Genomic DNA, 11,198 nt, shown 5'->3' on the forward strand with positions numbered 1-11,198 from the left:
AGAAAGAAAGAAAGAAAGAAAGAAAGAAAGAAAGAAAGAAAGAAAGAGAAAAGAAGAAAAGCAAAAAAGATTATGGGAAAGGGGAGTGAAGTGACACACAGGGTAGGCTCATGAAGTTAAGAGGAGGCTAAGAGGGGTGAAAGCAATCCTGTATGAAATTGTCAAAGAACAACTCTACATTTTAGAAGATAACACAGCTCAAACTATTACATGACACCCTTTCACATGAGCAAGGTCAGCCAGTTTATGTAAATTGCCTTTTTTATAGAAGTTTGCCACTGTGCATAATTCCACAACTATTTGCATCCCAGATAGAACGTTAAGTTTAATTAATCTCAGCTAATAATTAGGTATTACTGTATCTTCAAATAACATCTTAAGAATTCTTTGAGAATTTCATACATGCGTACCTACGCTCATATTCACACTCCAACACTGAGTAGGTTATTAAAACAGCGTTGTGTGAATGACTTTGGCTTATTTTTTTTTCTATTCCCTCATTTTCTCCATCATTAAGGAAGAAAAGGCTATCAACTTGGCTTATTTTATGCAATTTAGTGGTAGATAAGAAGTTTTCAAATGCCTGAAGTAATCTCCACCCCAAGTCAATTGTGAACTGAAATTCTATGAACCATGGGGTGATTTAATTAGAACCTAAATTCAAAGAGATTTTCTTTTCTCTACTGACTTCTTGCGTGCCCACTGCACATTGCCGGGTGTGGTGCTCTCATGTATACCACTGGAAACCAATTCCTATTAAAAATAGGGTGATGCTGTCAAATAGCAAAATCCGATTTTATGACCCTTTCAAAACTGTCTCATCCACAAATGTTAATGCTTGCACAAAGAGAAAAGGAAGTTAGACTTACATCATGCATTTCTGTTTTCACTTTAAATTCCATTTCTTTCATGTTTGTTACACTTAAAGTCCTTGCCCTAAATTTGAAGCAGATAAAAGTTACAAGTCAGCTCCTGATCACTATATTAACAAAGAATCAAAAGCAGCAGGTTGTTTTATATTAAAAATCAGAAATTGAGTAGTTTGTCTGTAAGATATTGGTATGTTTTGTGAGTATATTCTGTAGTAGAGAAAAACAACAGAGGTATCTAACTAAAAATTAATAAATAGAATTTATCTTATTTAAGTCTCCAGAATCCCACAGTCCAAGCTGTAAGAGTTACACTGATTAATAAAAATTATAAAATGAGAAAGGGACAAAGACTATATGATGTCTGATGAAATCTTATCAGAAAGAAAGGGACTCAGTGGCAAAAAGCCAAGATAATAATCTGTATTTGAGGGTTCTATACAAGGAAAAGCATATTTTATATTTTGTTTTTACTTTTTAAGGTTGTAGGCTCAGATTATTTCGTAGCTAATTCCAAGTCATCCATGAGAATGGAGTATGACAACTAGTATATAAACTCTGAGAACACAGGAAAAGAACTGTTCAAAGTGGCTGAATGACTTAATGATTTTCAGTCAAAGGACAAAGCAATAAGGCATGTCTCAGCAAATGACATGCTTCTAAAATGGAAAGATGGTAACATAATGCCCCAAATTATGATTACTGATGCCAGCTTACATCCTATTGAATACTGTACCCTTTAACTTGTTTTTAAATGCCATAGTAAAGTCTGTGACCATGAGATTTATTTATTTTAATAGATGTTATGAAATTTGTTACAGCCTTAATTTTAAATGGTCCTCAGATGCCCACATGTTGAAGACTTGGTTGCCAGCTTATACTACGAATGTAAGGCAGAAGAACCTTTAAGAGTTGAGGAATAATAAAACAGAATTAGGTCACTGCAAGTGTCCTTGAATGTGATGTTGGCATCATGACCCCCTTCTCTCTTTGTTTTCCAGGCACATAGAATCAAGCATATTTATTCCACTCTGCACTTCCATCGTGGATGCACTGAACCACTATGGGCCCAAAGCAAACTCAAAAATCATAGGTAAAACAAAACTGTCCCTATAAGTTGGTTTATCTCAGTGATTTGTAATGATATTGATGGTTCTCTTTATTATGACCCATATTAGTCTATATCATATATACTCAAATTTTTTTCCTGCTTCTCCACTAGACACAAATAAGATATGAAATTATAGAGCAAAACATATTGTACAAAAATAAAAGAAACTCTAACACCATGTCTTTTGCTCTAGAGTAAAAACAGAGTATTTTAATAAAGCCTTACCTTGGGAAGCGTCCTAACACGATAGCTATGGTGCAGACAACACCAAACAACAGTCCCACATTGGCAGCAAAGCATATTGTAAAAATGTAAGTGCTGATCCATATGCCCTAAAGAAACACGGAAAAAAGAAGACATGGCTACTTCTTTCTCATTTCTCATTTCAACTGCAAATCCACTATACTGTATTCAACACTGCGTGAACAAATCTCTAAAAAATTTACTTGCTTGTTATTCTCTTCCCCCTTTCCTTTCTTCCCCCTCCCAGCCTCCCTCCCAGCTCATCTCTGTCTCCTTCCCTTCTTCTCCCTCCCTCTCTCTATCTCTCTGCCTATCTCTCTGTCTCTGTCTGTCTGCCTCTCTCTCTCTGTAGTGTGTGTGTGTGTGTGTGATGGAGGGGCACAAAGGTGAGCAGGCCATGACGTGAGTGGAGTAAGGAAGACCAGATGAAAGCTTATTAGAGTAGGATCTCTTCTTTCTGCATGTGGGTTTCAGGGATCAAACTCAAGTCATCAGGTTTGGCAGCAAGTGCCTTTACCCACTAGGCATCTCACTAGCCCAAGAGTATATTGTTTAGTGTGCACAGAAACTCAGAAATACAAGAACATACAGAACATGGCTCCATCAATTCTTAGCAGTAGAAATGGAAAGGTTCATTTTGTTTGTTACTATAAAATATTCTCAAAGCTTAGTGTTAAATTAACTCAATAAAACAACATTGATCATAATTTTATACAACTGAAAGATCATTATTTATAAAGGACCACTTCCTATAAAAGCTAAAATATCAGGGATGACTTAGTTCTTAGAAGGATTTTAAAGGTTTTTAAAAAGAAAAAAAAAAAAGCTCTTTTAATTAGAATTTTAAGTTTATTGTAAATTCACCTACCCCTTGAAATTATAATCTCAACAAGATTTCATAATATAAAGCTGGTATTTCTAAGCTTGCTGATGAAAATAGCTTCAGAAGCAAAAATAATTTATGCACTCTAGAAAGGTTGTACTTCTAAACACAAAATCCTATATTTATAAAATACTAGACTAAGAATTATTTACAAATTATTTTCCCAAATAATCTACTCTATGTTTCTATGTGTGCAATTCTAACTTGTTTTCTTTCTGTTGCAGTATTTTAAAATACCTCAAAAAATAATTTCATGTTATCTACAAGTGAGATTAAAGGCCCGTTTGTAGCCTAAAAATAGCATAAAATCTTGGTGACGGCTGTATCACATGCCTTCCTCCTAAAGCTGAGGGATGATCTCAGAAGGAGTGGAAAGATTGTAAGAGCAGAGGCAGTGGACGGCCACGACAAAATTGTTTCAGACGCAGAACAAAGCAACTGCACTTACAGACTCACCCCACTTGTAACAGTATGCACAAGACGCGAGGAGGTTTAAACCAGACAAACAACCACACAAAGAAGGGAGAGATAAACACAAAATCCCACCCCTAACTGAGCAGTCTCTGGCAATTCACAGCTCCTAGGAGAGGGAGAATTAGTTTTCTTTATGGGCGTGACCACGATAGCTTAAGTACACTCCAGGGGAAAGCCTGACTTTTAGAGCATTTAGGCAACACAAATTGAACTACATAAGGAAAGAGAGAGAGAGAGAGAGAGAGAGAGAGAGAGAGAGAGAGAGAAACAAAGAAAGAAGTTGGCAAGTAGTGGATGGAGATAGATTCAGGAGGAGCTGGAGGTGGCATCTTCCCACTCCCGCTCAAATTCATGACCTCTTCTTCTTTAATTATTATTGTTTTATATGCACACATAACTAGAACCTCCAGTCCATTTAGTGTTGCTCATATGTGTTTAAGGCTGGTGGCTGAGGTTTGGATAACCCAACAAGCTGGTCAGCGCTGGAGACTGGTTCTCCCTCTCTTGGCAGCCATTCATTGTCTGTAGGTCTTCATCTAGGTGTATGACCCTGGGAGAATCCCCTATGTTGGTGTTGACAGGTGCAAGCCTTGTTTAGACAACTGTATTTTTGAGATTTCATAGGTGAAACTTTCTATCATATGAAGAGAACGCTTGCTACCAGCATTCATTCTGATCCTCTGGCTCTTACAATATTTCATTCCTCTCTTCTGTACTTCTCCCTAAGCCTGAGGTATATAAGCTGCCTTACAGACACACTAACTGGTGATAGCACCCCACAGTCGTTCTTTTCCATATTTTGACTGGTTGTGGGTTTCTTTCTGTAAGCATCATTGCCTGCTAACAGAAAGAGGTTTGTTTTTGTTTTTTCTTGTTTTTTGCTTTTTGTTTGTTTGGGTTCCTTGTTTTGTTTTGTTTTTACTTTTTGAGACAGGGTTTCTCTGTGTAGCCTTGGCTGTCCTGAACTCACTTTGTAGACCAGGCTGGCCTCAAACTCACAGAGATCCACCTGCATCTGCCTCCCTGAGTGCTGGGATTACAGGTGTGCGTTACCTCACCTAGCTCAGAAAGAGGTTTTTTGATGAAGGGTGAGAGTTTTGCTTGTCTGTGGCCATAAAACGAGGATTTAGGGTACTATCGAAGATTTTGTTCATTTAGGAAAATGGCAGATATGGGTGCTATGGGCTCGCTAAGCACAGGTAGTTGGTTCATTTACAGTACAGGCATGAATGCCCTCTTGTTGAGTGGGCCTTAAGCTCAGCTAGATGGCTGTTGATTACCTCCAAGGTATTAACGCCATCACTGTGCCTTTAAGGACATCTTGTCATGTTGGTCATTATTGCCTGTCATTGGTTCTACAGCTGGATGAGTGTTGGTTGCTTTTCTCCCTGGCAAACTGCATAGTACTTTTGGATACTTTGAGAGTCCTCAGGGAGAAGGCTGCCAGTTCACGTCCACCTCAGTTCCTCCAAGACCTATATCTGCAGGGTGTGGAATATTTAGCAATAGAGCCTGACTTGCAAGCTCTGGGAGGCAACCAACCACCATGACAGTAGGCCATATCATTCTGGGAGTCTCTTGGACTCCCTGACCAAGTCAAAGGGAGGTTTCCCACGCCTGGCACTGGGTTTTTGATTGATAACTCATGGCTCTTGAGGGAAGCATTATCCAACATCCTCGGTGTTAATTTACTATTCCTTCCTCTCCATCTACCTGCCTTTACCTTCTGAGCTCACGTATCATTCTAAAATCCCTCCCTCCTTCTTCTCTGCATTGTCCTTCCTCCTCTCCTCCCAATTAGCTCCCCACTGGTTTTTCTCATTTCCTTCTCTACGGCACCTGCGCCCTACTATTTCCTGTGTAGAACACCTGAGCACGCTCCTGTTTTGCTTTCTGTTCTATGGTTACTCCAGGTTATATAGTTATAGCTAAAATAAAAAGAGCTCTGTGCCCATAGCACCGTCTTCTATAAGCCAGGATCTATAAGTGATTAATAATTTCCCATGTTTGCTTTAAAGCTAAAATTATTAAATGTGAAGCAATAATAAATTAGTAAGCAATTCCATTAATTAGAATAAGTCCCAACAGCATTCTGCAACAATTTCTGCCACAAAGGCCCAAATATCTTTACATATCACAGATATCAGGAGTTGGTAAACTCTTATCCCTCACACAGTCTGAACTATGGGCTGCACTTCTTTACTTTCTATCTCCTGCTGCTACCACAATCCCACTGTTGTCCTAAGGGAATCACTGAGAGACCTAGCCAATGAAAGGAAGAGAAAGAGAAACCTGAAATAAAGTCATAGAGTAGATTTGGACATACAATGAATGTGTTAAAGAAAAAAAAAAAACTAACAATACATATGAAAATCCCAGGACACAGATTTCTTCTAAAAAAGAAAAAAAAAATAGATGAGAAAAAGCAATCTGGAAAAACTAAAGAAAGTAATTGTAAATAAAAATAGCATTTACATAAAAACAGTATTTAAAATTGTAAGGAAGGATAAACACAACTAGACATACAAAATAGGGCATACAGAGGCCAGGCTACAGACACAGCACAGAGGAAAAGTAGAAATAATACTGATAAGTATATGGTTCATTAAGAAGAGAGTAGAACATAAATTTGCAGAACAATATTCAAATACATGTTACAAGAAACATTTTGTAGCCAAGAAGTCTAAACTTGAGTTCATCCATGATGCTCATGGAAATCTTATATTGTACCTTAAGCCACAGAAAGCTACTGAACTGTGTGGGCAGGAAAAATCAAGATCATGGAGTATTAATTTAGAGAAGCAAATTCAAATAAAATATAAGAGTTACATTGACTATGACTTTTCTATTTAATCTATCAATCTATCAAAAATACAGCCAGCTCTGAAAGACCTCAGGGGAAAGCATTTTAGACAGCCTAAAAATGTCCTTACAGTATATAAAATGATCACTCTTTTCAAAATGAAATAGTTCAGGGAATATAAACTGCATGAGAATTCTTAGAAAACTACTTGATGATTACACAAAATAGAAGTGAGTGACTCATGCAAAAGAACTCACATCTTTTAAAAAAGACCCATGGTGAACAATGAAGTTGTGTTTCTGCACCTTCTCCTTGCAGAAAATGTTGTCAAGAGGGTCTCTGCACCCCTCATGCCCTCAGCCTTGTGCTGTGGGAAGGGTCACGGAAACGACATAATGAAAGTAAGCACCAGTAGACGCCCAAAAGATTCCTTTTACAAAGGCTCAAAAGAGGACACAAGGTCATGACATTTTAATGATGGGCACAGTCTGGAGTGAACAGAGGCCACTCATGAAATTCTTCACTCACTGTGGAGAGAGGGGTGATTTGGGAATGCTTTTACACAGACCAGTTTCGCTAGAAGCTAAGTGCACTAAATAGTTCTGTTGGCCAAAACATGCTTTTTTATTGTTTAGTGTTATCTAATCTGTTCTGTTCCCAGAGATATCTTATGAATGTAATCCTCCCCATGGTTTAATCCATTTAAAAAACAAGTTCTGAGACTTTGGGGCATTAATGTGAACACCATTGAGAGAGCTACTGTGTAGCTCTGCTGCATACATTTGATGCTGGGCTTTCATGCACATAAGTCATCATATTTCTTTTTTAATAATTTATTTAAGTTTATTCTCTGTGCATTGGTATGAAAAGGTCAGAATCCATGGAACTGGAGTTATAGACAGTTATGAGCTGTCATGTGGGTGCTGGGAATTGAACAATGGTCCGTTTGGAAGAACAGCTAGTGCTCTTAACCACTGAGCCATCTCTCCAGCCCCAAGTCATCATACTTATTGGTGTGTATTTCTTCAGTGAGTTCTGCCTTCAAAACCAATCCAAAATTTAAATTGGATATCTTCAACCTGCTCAAACTGAAAATTATCCAACCACATATTCATCAAAATAAGACAAACTTCTGTGTTCATGCCGTCATTCAAATTGTGAAACTATAACTGGGTCTACACGAGTCTCAAACGGTTAAGCGCATTTCCTGCCAAAGAAAGTATTAGAGTATATTTGGTATCATGTGCTTAAGCCAAAGAAGAAAATATCTGGTCAAACTGCTACTTACCCAATCGATTTTATCCACATTCCAGTATTTTTTTAAATCCCGGAACTGTATTAACATTCCCTTCAGTCCCACAACAATAATGCTAGCAAGAACGCACTGCAAAGGGAAAATAAGTTGGGGAAGAAGCAAGACAAACATTTTAATGTGAATTTAAAAGCACCAAAGTATTGTTGGTTGTTTTTAAAGTAAATTGTAGGAAAAAAAAGCTGTCATGAATTAGATTAAAGTAATATTTGTTTAAAATTAACTTATGTGTGCTTTAGGGAGACAACATCAATTTTAGGAAATCCTAGGACAAAACTGATGAAAGGTCTAAAGAGCAGAAAAGAGAAAGAGAGTGAATTAAGGGAATGAGCATCTCAAGACTGAATGTTCTTTTTACTAGATTTGGTAGGTGTTTGTTTCAGAAATTATACATTCATCTTCTATATTTCTTTACAGGTGTTCTAATGTTAGTCACCTTGATTCATAGCTATTTACATCCTTGAGAAATGAAACTGAGTATTAGAAGGTCATCTTATGAAAATGATGACTCTCCCTTGGAAAGTTAAGTGTTAGAACACCAGAGGCTAAGACCAGGATGGCAGCTGGGGTCACATGGGAGCCCCAGTTCACGAAGGGTTGGCGGAAGCACCAGCTCTCATTCAGAGTCCCACCATATAGAAGACGTGTCTACGCTGTGCAGGTGGATCCTGCGTCCACTCTCTTTCTCTGCCCCACCCTTCCTGCACAATTCTTTGAATGCCTCCTTTTCTCATCAAACCAAGGAATTCATTCATGTTCAGTTGATACTTTACCTTGGAGCTACACCCCTAGTAACCAAAGTCTACTTTTCAGGAGAGTGTCTCCAGTTGCCCCTGACGGGCCAGAGGACAGTCACCATTTCCTTCCCTTTTTCCCTCATCAGATGTGGTATTTTTTTTCCCATCCTTACTTATACCCAATCTTCACTTACAAAACATGGTTTAAAGATTTAAGATTATTGAACTTATTCTCCCAAGGAATCTTACGCACAATAATTCTAATTAAACGTCAAGAAGTATATCATAAAAAGCACTACTCTACCATGGGCAGCCAGTACAGCAAAGGTCCTATCGCGTAGATGACCATAAGGACGAAAATGCAAGATATTAGACAAGCCACCTGTAAAACACAAGACAGACAGAACTCTATTGTTATTTCAAAGCCATGGGAGAGGGGGCAAGAACAAATGGGTGCATCATTGTTAAATTGCAGGGATTGTCCTTATCTGTGTTTTGCAGTGAAAAGACATCAAATTTAACAATTGACAAACTGGTACAACCATAGAAGTCAGCGATGAGACAATTTTACACACACACACACACACACACACACACACACACACACACACACACGACACCATGACACCATTCATTTACAAAACACATTGCAGTGGCTGGTTGAGAGTGAGAGTGGCCAGGGTCACTCTCCTATAGTGGAGAGTCCTGTAGCCTGACTCCACCTGTTCCTCCTAGAGGACCATTTGGAAAACAACTGAGAAATTTGCAGGCTGGGATTTTTCTCTGCAGATGCCGCATTTGCACCAATGTGCTCTTGCTCTCTATCTCTCCCTCCCTCCTCCCCACCCAAGTTCATCACAAGGAACTCTGGAGAGCAAGTCCTCAGATGAGGTTGCGGGAGCAGCCTCTCTGCCAGCAACAGACTTAATTTTTTAATCTGGGGAAGTCTTTGGTATCATGTTCTATCCCACAGAGCCTGCTGACAAAGGTCAATACAAAACCCCTGACTCCTACGGCAATGACAGAGAACCTGAATGCCCAGGAGTAGAAGTCCCAGACATCATAAAAACAAGTTAACACCCTAAGAGGCCTTTCACAGGTCCTCAAATATACTTAAAACACCACCATGAAGAAGTGAAGCAGAATCTTGTTGTATTGGGATGGCTTGGATTTAAAAATATGTAAATAATTTTAGAATCTGGCAAGAACTGAAGGTCTCACACATTGCTGATACTTTGAAAACAGCTTGACCATTTCCTATGGAGTTATGCACAAACTTACTGTAGACCCAGAAAGAATGGAGAGATTGTGGAACATCCTCCAAACAGCAACAGAAAAGCAAACATGTAAGGGATTAAAAACCATTAGTGAGAGGAGAATCTAGACATAAATGATACCGTTTTGTATCGATGACAACTTTTAAAAGAGAAAAATTATAGTATGTCAGGGGATGGAGGTAGGCATTGAAAATTGAATATAATTAGACATGAGGAAATGCTCATTTTGAAAGATAGAAATACTTTATGTATTGATTTTGTGGTTATATAAAATACAATTTTCTTGACACAGTGATCTTTACATCTAAAAAGTGGTGGCATTTACTAGAGCTGATAGACCCATATAAGCCTGACTGTGAAGAAAGAGGCTCAAAATGGGTCTGTAACAACTGCTGGCATCCATGTGAACATACCCAGAGTTGGGCCAGTATGAACCCTTGTCTTGAACTTGCCTTTGAAGAACATACCGGTGGAGGAGGGGCTATAAAACAGGAGCAGAGATGATGACTCAGCTCATCAGACATTCTTATGGATTAGAACAGACCTAGGCTTTAGCTGGTAAGTGGACAGGAAAATACCCCAACTGCTAAGCTTTATTTCCAGTAAAAAGTCAACAACATTCATCCTCTCCCTGGGACTTTCCAAATCCAGTACTTACGATATACCCACAAACAAATTCACTCCTAGGCACTGAAATGAACTCAAGTTAAAGTCAACATTCCTTAGAAAAATCTGACACACAGAAGCAGGATGGAAGAGGGGGAACAGGATAGGAGCCTACTATAGAAGGTCCTCTCAAAGACTCCACCCAGCAGGGAACTGAAGCAGCTGCTGAGACTCACAGCCAAACTTTGGGTAGATCCCAGGCAGTTTTATGGAAGAAGAGGGGTGAGGGGTGAAGAACCCAGAGCAGACAGGAGCCCACAAGGAGGCCATCAAAGCCAAAAAAAAAAAAATCTGTGGCCAAGGGGACCTGCAGAGACTGATGCATGAACCATGCATAGAGAGGACCTAGATGCCCTCTTCAGATGTAGCCCATAGGCAGTTCCTTAGTAAGGGGAGCAAGGGGCTGTCTCTGACATGACCTGCTCTTTGATCACTTCCCCCTGGAGGGGTGACCTTGCCAACCCACAGAGGAAGAGGATCAAGGCAGTCCTTAGGAGACTTGATAGGCTAGGGTCAAATAGTAGGGGAGGAGGACTCCCCCTTTCAGTGGATTAGTTGTAGGGGAGGGAGGTTGGGACTGGGAGGAAACTAGGGAGGGGGGCTATCTCTGGGATACAAAGTGAATAAATTGTAAAATAAAATAAAATAAAAATGTAGAGCGATTGTAGCTCATCCAAGATCATGGAGTGAGAGAATTGAAGTGTCAGAAGGCAACATAAAGCCTGCACTGGATCCAGATCCATACAAGTTGGGGGTTTTGTCTCTTTGTTTTCTGCTGGTTGGTTGGTTGGTTGGTTGGTTGGTTGGTTGGTTGGTTGGTTGG

At 39.2% G+C, this 11,198-nt stretch overlaps 1 protein-coding gene across 2 annotated transcripts in view; it reads right to left on the minus strand.

Moving 5' to 3' along the window:
• Positions 1 to 11,198, minus strand: part of Slc26a7 (solute carrier family 26 member 7) — a 116,521-nt gene that overhangs the window by 18,057 nt on the left and 87,266 nt on the right. For both annotated transcript variants that reach the window (XM_055603507.1, XM_055603506.1), the window contains 4 exons: positions 8,737 to 8,814; positions 7,672 to 7,767; positions 2,206 to 2,312; positions 870 to 936 (listed from right to left, as the gene is read on the minus strand). In XM_055603507.1, coding sequence (XP_055459482.1) covers positions 870 to 936; positions 2,206 to 2,312; positions 7,672 to 7,767; positions 8,737 to 8,814 — 348 coding nt within the window. The remainder of the gene's footprint in view (positions 1 to 869; positions 937 to 2,205; positions 2,313 to 7,671; positions 7,768 to 8,736; positions 8,815 to 11,198) is intronic.

This window comes from Psammomys obesus, unplaced genomic scaffold (assembly GCF_907164565.1).
Source record: "Psammomys obesus unplaced genomic scaffold, mPsaObe1.curated_primary_1811, whole genome shotgun sequence".
Lineage (NCBI taxonomy): Eukaryota > Metazoa > Chordata > Mammalia > Rodentia > Muridae > Psammomys > Psammomys obesus.